The sequence below is a fragment of the Temnothorax curvispinosus genome, unplaced genomic scaffold, assembly GCF_003070985.1.
Source record: "Temnothorax curvispinosus isolate PA1 unplaced genomic scaffold, ASM307098v1 QBEX01010053.1, whole genome shotgun sequence".
Taxonomy (NCBI): domain Eukaryota; kingdom Metazoa; phylum Arthropoda; class Insecta; order Hymenoptera; family Formicidae; genus Temnothorax; species Temnothorax curvispinosus.
Window position 1 is genome coordinate 103,522 of NW_020219833.1, and position 13,023 is coordinate 116,544.

At 45.0% G+C, this 13,023-nt stretch overlaps 1 protein-coding gene across 2 annotated transcripts; it reads right to left on the reverse strand.

The window, feature by feature from the left end:
- Nucleotides 1-886: 886 nt before the first annotated feature.
- LOC112459684 (protein krueppel-like) lies at nt 887-12,772 on the reverse strand. Of its 2 annotated transcripts, none has more exons than XM_025023931.1 (3): nt 12,244-12,772; nt 8,456-9,090; nt 887-8,265 (listed from the first exon to the last, which is right to left on the reverse strand). In XM_025023931.1, exons 1-3 carry the CDS (start codon nt 12,247-12,249, stop codon nt 7,506-7,508), a joined length of 1,401 nt encoding a protein of 466 aa, XP_024879699.1. In that variant the 5' UTR covers nt 12,250-12,772; the 3' UTR covers nt 887-7,505. The 2 variants fall into 2 exon arrangements, with proteins under 2 accessions (XP_024879699.1, XP_024879698.1); XM_025023930.1 differs by having other exon boundaries at nt 8,456-9,130.
- Nucleotides 12,773-13,023: the final 251 nt, after the last annotated feature.

Consider the following 13,023-nt stretch of genomic DNA (forward strand, 5'->3'; position numbering starts at 1 on the left):
ATAGCACAGCTGAATGCAGGTCGCGCCGGTCCGCCATCGGGGAGGAAACGCACCGGGGGAGGGTGGAGAAAGAGAGAGAGAGAGAGAGAGAGAGAGAGAGAGAGAGAGAGAGAGAGAGAGAGAGAGAGAGAGAGAGAGAGAGAGAGAGAGAGAGAGAGAGAGAGAGAGAGAGAGAGAGAGAGAGAGAGACGGTTTTTCAACATGCATTTCCCCCTTTTCTTCTTCCCCGGGGTGGCCGCTTTCTGTTTCTCTCGGTGTCTCTTCGCTCCGTTTTCTGAATCAACGAGCGAATCCATGATGCAACCTCGGATGAGTCGTGAAAATGTGTCGCTTTTGTGATGCCCGCGACACTTTATCCGAGAGTTGCGACGGTTCTTCGGGGAAATAACGATCCTCGATGATAATGTTTTATCGATGACACCGAGGAATCCCGATGAAACCCCCGAAATGCGAGGAAACTCTCGCGGCTATTATTATTTCTTCCGTCGGGGATTTGTGCGCCCCGGTCGAAGGTACTAAAATTAAATATAATCGAATTGGAGTAGAACAAAATCGCGCGTGTTAAAGTCAGGTTTAAAATACAATTACAATTTTGTTCAGTTTAATCTCGTCGCTGAAAGATCCCGTCCATAAATATTCATGACACACGGTTAACGATTAATACTGTTAACCATAATTGTCGCGGTACAGTTCGCACAATTTATTGAATTATACCTATTTAAAATTCTTCAGATAAATTCGCATTCGTCTTTCGCAATTATATCTTATCAAATTATATTATATATTAAGATCATTATATTATTAGGTACGACATGACGGAAATATGGATTATCGTGTCAGGTCGGATGCCAAATAACTGAGACTGGAGAACGATTAAACAGTGAGATTTAATAATAAAAATAGTTTGACAGACAGTCAATTTAATGGAACATTTCATAACTGATTACAGAATCGTGTGATTGCAAAGATCGGGAGCACGAAATTACGAGTAAACACGTACGATATTAAGGGTTCCTTTCCTCGCTTTACTGTTATTCATAATAAGAATTCAAAATTGGCAGCAATGTAGTAATAATGATAATTATTACAATTAGCGTTATTCCCTAGACGCGAATTACTTACAAAACAGTTTATATCATATTTGTACGAACGATATTCTTCTCACTCTCTCACACTCACTCTCTCTCTCACTCACTCACTCTCTGATTCGCAATACGCCACTTTTCTTATCTCTCTTTGCTCTTTTTTTTATCTATTATAGGAATATTATTTAAAATCAGTCTTGTGGTTGAGATATATTAGGTGTATGGTGAGGTAGTGTCAGTTTCATAGTATACGTACAATGTCACTTGACCCGCTGTTCGCGCTGTACATTGCATATCGAGCATTGAACAGCAATATGCGACGTTATAATTATTGCGGTATCGTTCTCGGAGATCCTTCGTGTGGGCCCCACAAAGCCCGCGGGGATCGCCGACAACGATCACCGTGTACGGTAACGCGAGTATATGATTGCTCGCGATATATGTAATCGTAACGTTCGCGACGAACAATCAAGCGGCCATTTCGCGCTCATACATCATATAACCGATTATCACTATTATCTATTACTTCGTGAGACCGTGTTCCATTTCCACTTTTACCGTAGGCATAAGGTCTGAATTTGTACCGTGTGTGTATCGTTAACGCGCGCGGGGATCCGAACGGATGCCGTTGCGGAACGCGAGAGGGTGGACAAGAGTGGTGGGAAAAGAGGGGAGGGGTAGAGGGAACAAGAAAGTTTATTGTCGCGCGCCGCGCGGTTTCCCGGCGCGGTCGCGTCAAGAGTTGGCACTGGGATGCGTCGCGCGCGTGCATACAGGAACGCGCGTCCGCAGGCGCCCGGATTCGCGCGCGCGCGCGCGCGTCACGATTGACTGTATAAAATTATATAGATATAAATTTAGTTTACATATAGATATAAAGAAGTATACACAATCGTACGATCCTCTTATCCGAGCCACTGGGGATACGAAGTGCGGTTGGAGTCACGACGCGGACGAGCGCTTTGCGTCTCGCGACGCAAAAGCGACTCGTGCTGGATAACTGGAAATCGTTATATTCGACAAAATTCGACGAGCGCACCATGCACTCTCCTATCCTCAAAACAAAAAACGATGAAGTTGGAAAGAGCTGTAAGCCGTAGCGAAACGCGAGAACGAGATGTAGGGAGCAGCCGAATATCAGAGTTCATTAATAAACGTCAGAGTTTAATTCGTTTAAGCGTAAACGTTTGTAATAAAGTGTAAAAAAAAGAAAAAATCTGTACCCGTTACGGTGGAAGTGATCAATTGGCTCTCGTACGAAATCGCCATGGTGATTCCATAGAATCATTGGCTATGCTGGCGTATGTAATAAAAATTTTGAATTACGTATATTCACTGGTGCGATTTTACATTAGGATAAAATCGCCGTCGGTCAATATTTTATAAGATAAAGTCGTCTGATCGTCAGTGATGAAATTAAACAATTGTTATAATATCACCAGTGAAGGAAAGAGGGAGGGACAATTTATAAAATCATACGTAATTACGTGAGAGGTGTTGGAATTTTTTTTTCCATTCACCATAATAGCCGGCGATTCTGTAGAATAGCTAGACATTTTGTAGGATCACCGAATTAGATACGTTTCCACCATGACATATTGATACGCCAGAATTCATATATAAGGAACAGATAATCCTCTCCGTTTTATATACATATATATATAATTGTTCCTCTCTGTGTTTTATATATATATACTTTTTTTTTATATTTTTCCAAGCAATCCAAATATCCAAATGCTTCCGTATGCCCCGATCATCCGTCTTATCTTTTATTTGTCTTTTATTTGTATATGTTTGTTTTTAGTTTTAGATAAATTGCCTTTTGTATTCCTGTTTTTGTCATGAACTTTTTGTCATAAATCTAGTAATATCTTATTGATAATAAGATATTTCCTATATATCTCTTTATCCCTCATGCAATATTACTTGTATATTTTGTCGTACATTTCGATCCCCATCCGTACAACGTACTCCCAGTTCGAGCACACATCATATTAATACATTACAACTATTCGACACAAATATATATACTATATATATATATATATACTATATATATAATATGTATACATAGTTTTTGCACGTTAAGAGTAAGAGGACAACAACAATAATGATTACAGTAGGACAAGCGATAACCTTATTCATTAATCACGATGCTTAACGTGATTTCTCGCCTCGTCGATATTTTTCGTGACTCTGGGTCTGCTTACAAGGAAACGAAAGAAATATAGCGGGCCGGCGGCCAAAAAAGGCCCCGGCAGGAACGTAAGTTGCAAACAGCGTTCGGAACTAACAACCATTAACTAGGAATCGATATCTCTCAAGGTACTCTTGCCATTCAACATCGCGCAAAGCGCGCGCCGCGTTAACGCCGAGCGGAAGTCGGATAACTTGCGGCCTATGCTTGCCTGAAAAGATTCTCTTCGACTCGGTAAACGCGGAACGCGAACGAATCGACGTCGAACGTTAGGAACAAAACTAGGACGCGGTATCCGGTTTATTCGGTTTTTGGTTTTCCCGACCGACAATTACCAAATTTGCCAATTTGCCGATTCCGGAATCGACCGTCGCGCTGGACTCCGACGTCGTGTACGTCGAGGAGGACGCGTGAAGTATCACCTTGTCTAAACGCCAAGCAACCCCAAGTGAACTGGAGAACGTGCCGCGTTGCCGTGAACGACGAGCCGGGAATAACGAGCGACTTATCGAGAGAATAACGCAAATCGAAATGTGTCCCCCGGAGCGTATTCTAAAATATTAAGCATAGACTGAAGACGGTACAATTTCGGCGAGAGTTCAATTCTCGATGTTCGCGAGAAGGAGAAGAGACAAATTAAGATACACTCTATGCCGATCGTCGCTATTTCCGTTAACGCGAGCAGACATAGGGATAAACGCGCTTTCGTATTCCCGCGACATTCGTATTTGAGCTCGGCCGAAGTTACTAGCTGCGTGTCGATCGCTATTCTGAAGACGCTATTCCGAGGGGCGTTCCTTCGCGTCGTGACGAAGTAATCGTCATCCGTAATTAGGCCGCGTGACGAGGGAAGGTTTTTGTTCGGAGCGCGCGCTCTTGACAAGAGAAACGCTTCCTCGGCGCCGCCGTCCGATTAATCGCGGCGCCTCTCCCGTCGCGCGAGTCCTGGGGGCCCCGATACGTCGTCTCTCCGTCATCCCGTCGCCCGAGTGGCCGAGAAGACCGGTTTCCGCTTTGCCTTCGCGATTGTTGCGGACTGACCACAAGCAAATTCGTTAAGCGCTTTCCTATCACGGCACCGCCGCTCGTTCTCATCTGTCACTCCTCGGAAGAAAGAAAAGGGGGGAAGGGGGAAAGACTTAAAAAAGAAAAAAAAGTCGGGCGACGCTTACACTTGTGACTTCATTCCTCGTACGGTCCTTTATTCGAGGGGTTAAGACGCCGTTCCCTCTATGTACAATAATATAACTCGGGGGTTTCGGGGGGTGAGATTTGCCTTTCTTTCGGGGCTCGAGATCTCGGGGTCTGCTGACCTCTGTCGCCTTCTGCGTGCCTCGCATATATATGTGGTAGCAGAAAATATCCCGACGGTATCGACGTAATGGGCGCATTCAGCAGAGGTAATGCTTATAATATATTGTTTCGCGAGATCCGAGAAGCTATTGAGATTCGACTGTTATCCGAGTTACGGCGATCGCTGAGCCTCGTCGATTGAGTCTCAGCGATATCAACAAAATTCTGTACTGTTTATCCCGGACTTACGTCGAGATAACGATGCGTTCGAGTGAGCGCGTTTACTTGGCGTTTTGAAATCGGGTATTATTGTGTTTCTCCTTCTGAGAGATCCGAGGAGAACTTGCTGTGTCTCCCTGCGGAATGCGACCAATGAAATAAGTACGTGAACAAATCGACGAGAAGCGGTGTGTTATCTTTTTCTAAAGCTAGTCTACGAATGAAAAATGATATGATATAATGATAAAAAAAAAAAAACAATATTAACACGTGATTTTGATGCAAAAAAAGAAAGCAAGCCTCGATCGAACGAAAAATTGCAAACTTTCACTGACATTGTGCCCGAGACGTTCCGCAACTCTTGTAGGGGAGAGAAAAGAACGGAAAGAAAAGTATAACAACGAAGAGCCTAACGAATGAAAATTGCGCGAGAGAGATTTAGTGCTCTAAAATAGGTAAAAGTATAGCAAGGAAGAGAAAGAAGATCGCCATGTGGTGCTTGCCAATGAGATTTATGGTTGCGTAAGGAATGCCCGAAATGACACAGGCAATGATTGATTTTAATCGCGTTATCCTTTTCTGTGCCTCGTAAAAGAACTTTAAGTTAAATTCCCATAAAATGGTTCAAGTTAAAGCACGTTAAAAATAAGGATGAAAAAGAAGAAATAAAAGGGAAAAAAGTCAAAAAGAATAAGAATGTAAGAACGAGTCCTAGGTTCTATAATAAATATATGTCTTGAAATGAAATTCGGGGAGGAAAAAGTTAATCTGTAACGCGTAAAAAATCTTATTACTTTAATTTTTTTAAATACTTTATAAAAACAAATTTACGTTTGGCTTTAGCATTGATCTTTCGATCAAGCACCGATTTACTCACGCGATTTTAAACAGTTCCTTTAGTGATCGCTACAGAAACTGCGTGGATATTAAAAAGTAAAAACTTTCAACCGACAAAACTTGCAAAAACGACGTAATCCGTATACCTGCGTTTGTCTTTGATTCTTTGCGAATGAATGGTAGCACAATACAGGCAAAAGATAAACGAGGGCAATTTCGGGCCTACCGAGTATCCCGAACTTCGAGCAAAATGCATTATTTTCCGTCTTGTATCTTCTTTCTCTCTTTCTTTCTCCGTCTTATCTTTCTACGAGACAGAGAGATGTGGCGATCTCCACATCCAGAAGCGTTACGTTTTGTCGCAAAAGAAACTAACGGGATACGAAAATGGGAGCAGTTTCTCAATCTTAAAAATGTTACGGACCCATGCGGACAATACGTGTCTAGGTAGCTTAAAAGTCGACGGTCAAAATGAAAAATCTATCTCCCCCACTATTACATAAATCAAACGAGCATTCACGGGACTTAAAGAAATCCTCAAGTATGGGGGCGCGATGGGAAACCTGAGCGGAGAAGACCGGTTAACGGCTGCAAAATTTTTTCGTGATCCCGTGTGTCATCGCGAAAACTGGTTCGCGCGAAAGACGCGCGCGCCGGCTGTGATCAGAAAAGAGAGGGGGGGGGGGAGAAAGTCCGGCAGAAAAAAGCTTAGATCTTTTTGAAAGGATTTATGACGAGACCGGGTGCGCGCGTCCGAAGGATAAGAGGCGGAAATCGGAGAAGCAGATCTCGATTATGCGTACCTCATTCTCTACGATCAAGGCGAAACTGGAGGAGGTAATAGAGGTGGAGGTTGGTTTGAATTTTAAATTGAGTCGCTCAGCGATTACGATTTTCCAGTTTGCTAAACCAGAGACGCGAGTGACGATATTCGTCACTTTGTAAAACAAAAAAATAATAATAATAAGGTACGTGTTTCCTGATTATTAATTCAAGAGGGTTATTTTGAAAGTTTTTATTGTTACTTGATTTTTGCAATAAACCAGTCGCCTGTCAATGCAAAAATAAAGGATCGAGATCGTTTCTCGTAAGTATTTGGAACGTCTCGAGCACGCGAATGTCGAATCATTTCAGCGAAACTAAAAGAGCGTTCGTTCGATCGAGATAGCGCGGCTAACAAATCTCCGGATAATCACGGAGCGAAAAAGGAAAAAAAACATAACAACGGGCAACGTAGAACAAACGCGAGATATAAACGTAGCCGAAGGAACCGCGAAACTCGCGACAGCGACAGTGGACCGACGGACCGTCGTCACTCCTCCCCGCTACTTTTTACTGTCAGAGGAACTTGTATACCGGTATATCCAATCCAAACAGCTATAATTCTCCTTCTTTCGTCGACGAAAGGCGCGTACCGTTCGCACGTGGAGACGCGCAATGCCCTTTCCCTTCGTTTCTCCATTATCTATCTAACTATACCTATATCAAGCTTTTCATCGCCACGGTTGTCGAACAAAAGACATTAACAGCTACCACAACGAATAACTAAACGTGAGTTCCTCTCATTACGTTTTTTCCCTCCTTTTCCTCTTCGCCGTTTCTGACTCTTCTCCGGTGCGAAACTATGTACACGACAGAGACTTCGCGGGGCGCGCTTTTTCACGAGCGCTTTGAATGATCGCGCTCGATCCGTGTGTAACGGCGCCTTTTCCGTAACCCGTAATCAAGATCTATCACGCGAGACATACAAGACGATGGAGCCGACAAGAGAATCCCGTGTAAATAACACTCTTACCATATTGTCTAATAGTGTCGAGGATAATACGGTAATGGTATTGTTTACGCAATTTTCTCTACGTACCGCTGAGACTTCACTAGGAGGCATGATCGCTGTCGGTGACTATTTGTTGACGATGAGCGCGCGGGCGCCTCAGGAACATGGTGGCCTCATCCTCTTCGTCGTCCTCCTCCAGATTGGTCTCGTTACTGACGTCGGCGTTCAGCGACGAATTATTGCTGCCGCCGGAGTGTGACCTGCGCGAGGACGATTTGTTCATAGACAAATCCTCGGGTTCCGTCTGCACCGGCAAAACGACTGGGGAGGGATTCGGGTATACGGGGCTATTTAATTCGGGGTTAATTCGGAGATGACGAGCCAATCTTTTGGGCGGCATAATGTATTTCCTAGTGAGCGCAATCCCTTCTGGTTCCTCCTCCGGCGCCTGCTCCCCGTCGATATCCACATCGACGTCAACATCAACGTACTCCTCTGAGTCGAGCTCATCGCTGTTCAACGACGGGGGTGAATCGGCCTCCGGTAGCGACTCGTGCGCCGCGCCGTTACCACATTTATGCTGCTGCAAATGGTGCCGCCTTCTGAAACGCATCTGACAGCTCTCGCACTCGAACGGCTTCTCGTTGTTGTGTATCAGCATGTGCGCCTTCAGCTGATTCGAATCGCTGAACTTGGACGCGCACACGTCGCAGGCGTACGGACGCTCGCCCGTGTGTACGCGTAAATGACGACGGAGATTCGCCACCTGAACGAACTTTCGATCGCAGAATTTGCATTTGTAAGGTTTTTCGCCCGTATGGAGTCGCATGTGCGTCTTCAAATGATGATCCCGGGTAAATCTGCAAAATCAAAGGTCAAAGGTCAAAGATTGTTCGGCTAAACTCGCGATTTTAATTTTAATAAGGCTTCTTTTCTTTAAATCGACATCATGTGACAATAATTTGTTTCGCGGAAATTTTGTCCGTCGTGACTTATTGTTAGAGAAATCGCGAGATGGGACAACGTGCGATCGATCGCGGAGATTCTCACCTTTTCTGGCATTCCTGGCACTGGAAAGGTTTCTCGCCCGTATGCGTACGTTCGTGATTCTGCAGCACGTGCTTATATCCGAAGGATCTGTGGCACACTCCGCAAGTGAAGATCTTATCTTTGCTGTCCTTCGCCGTTTCGGGACTGACGGAAGGACTGACCGGGTCGGCACCCTCCGCCGCGGCTTCCGCTTTCGATTTGGTGGGTTTTCTCTTCGCGGCGCGACCCCTCCTGACGATTCTCTCGTCGTCATTGCCCGTCATATTGTTGTTGTCACTGTTGTCGTTATTGTTATTATTGTTATGATTGTTATTGTTATTGTTGTTGCGCCGAGACGCGGGCTTCGTGTTAGGAGCCGGCGATACTTCTGGCAGTTGGTGAAGGGGGGAGGGCGGCGAGGACGCAATTCGCGGTGTTAGCCAAGTCCCGAAGATATCCTGCGGGTAGAGCGACGGAGACGCGAGAGTGGCGTGTAACGACACAGGAATTCTCGCGGCCATCAGAGCTATCCTCGTCATTCTCGCTTGATTAGCAATCAGCTGCTCCTGGGTCATCGGTAGTCCAGTTGACGTAGGATCGAATATGGGAAACATACTTCGCGGCGCGTTGTCGAGCTGAGTGTTGTTCTCGGGGTCCTGCATCATGCCCAGATGCCGGTCAATCAAGAATCCTGGACTTAACGAGGAACATATATTGACACATGTAACGAAATATCGTTAGTTCTTGCGGATATATAATTGTAACATATTAAACACACTTAACCGGTAAAACATACGGATTATACTAAAGAACACATCATGTCATTCGTGTGAAATGTATGTAAATAAACACGAACGGGGGTACTAATTTGGCGAATATCAAAAATATTCCTCGACATCTCACTACTCGGAACAATCTGGCGAAGTTAGCGATCACTTGAACGAGGGGATAGATATCAGATGATGAGACACGAATGTGTACGATCTGCGAATTCTCTCTCTCTCTCTCTCTCTCTCTCTCTCTCTCTCTCTCTCTCTCTTAGACACTCCCTGCACGCTTCTTCCTCTCTTTTTCTCTGTTCCTCTCTGTTCCCTACTCCCCACTCCCGACTTGCCCTCCCACACATGTCGCTCGCACGTGAGGTTACTGGATCCTCCTCCATTCACTCACACTCTCGACTACGCGAGAGTTCATTCATAAGGCTCCGGCTATCCACCTACGCGTCTACGACGTATCGCCTCTTCGATTCGGGGCCAACGACTTTATCGGCGTGCGAATACGCTTATCAGAATGCCGATGTCGCCTTGAAATCGACATCGTTTATCAATAAACAGTGTAGATTTTGATAGTTGATTGAAAAACTAAATTACTTGTATAACCCAGGTAGCAGAGTGACGTCAAATGACGTGTTAATAATGTCTTAATGACGTCTCTGACGTTAATAATACGTCATTAAGACAAGATGTCATCCTGCTACCTGGGTAAGTATCACGAGATAATCTGTTGACAAAAACGTATACCTAACGATACTTTTCGAAATGATAAAACGTATACAGAAATATGTAACCAGTATGACGTAGATTTATGTCTCTAAGTAACAGTACAGATTTTTATTGAAAAACTAAATTACTTGTATAAGTATTACGAGATAATCTAATGACAAACAGAATGTATAATGAGAATGATACTCTTAACTCTTTACGACGTAGATTATTTGTGTCTCCAAAATTAGCAACTTCGAGTTTACGTGTTTTGTTCTCTGATAAATGTGCGCGATTAGTTGATCGAGTGAACATCAGAGCAAGGGTTGCTGCAAGTTTTTTTTTGTTTTGAAAGTCACCTACGCGGCGAGATCGTTTCTAAAAGTTGCTCTTAGGAATTGACGTCACGCTGGACACACTTTTGTTAATTAATATTTAGGGGGTTTCTCTCATCCGACCTATGGATATTTAACGGTGCGAATTTGAAGGACATTTCGACGAACGTTTCGGAAAATCGGCAGTGTTTCGAGCGCGTTTTCGACCCGTTCTTAACGAGATAGAAACTAAGGAAACAATAACCGAAAGAGATCCACGGTTCGATCGCGGCTAATTAGTGGACTATTTAGAGAGGCAACGTCGTTGAATCAATAAGAGTGCGTACGGTATCTCTTACTCCCCTTTCTTCCCGCTACCCTAAAATTCCCTTAACGGCGACCGGGATCCTTACAGCCTACGATCGCTGTTTCTTGGCAACGCGACGCCGGGAGTACCGCCTCCGCTTGCTTCTACTCCCTAATTGGTCGCAACCTTTGTAGTTCGCGAGTACTTTCTCTCGGAGACCCTATTAGAGGCTAGACCATCTCAAATAAAGTTATATATTTGTATTTATTTGATTTCACGTGGAGAAACGTAATATAAACTTATGTTTGCAGAGAGAGAGAGAGAGAGAGAGAGAGTTAAAATCGGCAAATACGCCGAGGCTTTAGTTTTCACATACAGCAATTAACGTTGTGTGTTCTTCCTCGGAAAAATCCTTTCCTATGGTCAGTTTTTTTTTCGCACAACCTTGAACGCAGTTGAAAGCTTTTAAAAAAATGTGTTCCTGCAGTTTCTGCGTCACACAGTAATATTTTTCCGAGTGGCGGTACTTCTTTTCCTTTTTCCGCAACAATGTCCTCAGGTGAGGGCAAAGAGTATATTTTCCTTTAAATCATGAAACTTAATCTTTTCCGGGTTCTTCGTCTAAAAATATTATTTTAGAAGACACTAGAAACGCTTTGATAAATTCCGACGATATCTAAAGGGGTAGTGGCTAGAAAGTTGCCAAAAATTCCAGTTTCCCGTTAGACATCGACGATATCTCCATATAACGGCCTCGGGAAGGTCGTACGTCGGCGGTTTGAGAAAAGCGCGTTTACGGGAGACACACGAGATCTCGTTACGCGAGTAACGCGAGAGAGAAGAATTGCGTGCCGCGCATTCCGAAGCAATCGCGGGGATTATTTTTAGACGTCGCGCATCGCGCGTCGCGAGTCATTCGCAAAACGGATTTTCGTTTTTCCGACGATCCTTGCCCCCTCCCCTCGCGCACCGGGCGATTTAGCTAGGTTCTCCGAGGCCTATCGATGTTTACGATGTGTCACAACGTACATGCGTCGTATCGCCGGTAAGATGCTTTTAGATTCTGGCGATAAGCCAAGAAGTCGCACGACTCTTAAGAAACTACGAAATTGTTCTCGCTCTCGCCTTCTGCTTCTCCCACCGCCACCCCTCCCCCCCCCGCCTCTCACCTTGGCTGTCTCTATATATATTAATGCGCCGACGCACCACCTACATTTTCACTTTCATTCGGGGCTAACATCCGGCAGATTCTTAGATGCGGATAAAAAAGAGGAGAGAAACAATGCGAGGTCGTAACGGCATTCTAACGCCACGTGATATGACACATTTTTTTTTGCTAAATTTCGACAGAGACGAAGTACGGTAAAGGAAATTATCTAATACAACCGAGGTTGGTCGGGCAAGAGGTAGACCATGTTAAAAGCAAAGGATGTTAAAGAGCAACAAAAGTTAAAGAGTAACAGAAGAACCGGTTGAAAGGGGAGAAACTAAATTTTGCTAAATGTCTTGCTGAGAGAGAGAGAAGAGACCGGGTTTAATGTTTTTCGCTACGCCGAGTAACAGCAAATTTATTGAAATTTGCCGACAGAAACTGTACAGTCGGTTTTTCCCTTCCGCATAAAGAATACGTGCAATTTTCATGGTTCTCTCGGCACTCTTTCTTCGCAGATTTCTATTTTTTGTGAAAAAAAAAGGGAAAAAAAGTACCTGCATAAATCTGCACTTCGCGCAAACAAGCCAGTGCCATGCTACGGGATCCGGGAGGGACAGCTGTCCTCACTTTGACATTCCGTCTTTCCGCTCTTTCTGAACACAGCGTGATCACTCGCGGCGAGATGCAGAAACGGGGTGACGCGAGGCTGCCGCACGTCAATGGCGCGATTGATTGAAACAAAACGCCGTCGTGTCCGCCGCTGGCTGGTTTTTGCTTGTTTTTCCCGTGTGATAGAGGAGGTAAAACGGCAAAACCTGAGCGGGATGAGATCCAAACACAAGTGACTTACTCCAGGGGAAAAACTGAGAGAACACCCGGTAGCACCGGTACGCCGATCACGACTGATGGCATCGACTCGACGTACCGCTCAAGTGTCGCGAAGGTATACTGGCGACCTTAGTCGTGATTACTACCCTATAAGTATGTATATAATTACACGAACGAGAGAGAGAGAGAGCAAAGTCGTGTTGCTACGATCACGCGGACGACCGACCGATCATCGACGAGCGATGCTTACTCCGGGCTGACCTAACCCAATACTAAGTGACAACCGAGTTCCGCTCTCGCTAGTAGTCAAACATCACCCCACCCCTGGCGCATCCCGGTCAGCCCCACCACCCGCCGTCTTCCCCACCAGGTATCGCAGCACGCTACCCTCTCGAATCGCAACCCCGGATGCGCGAGTCGCCGAAACGCTCGCCTCCTCGTCGCTGGGACGTGCGGGTTAAGCAGGGCACACACACTTTTCGTAGAACGTAACAGTAAGGTTTCGA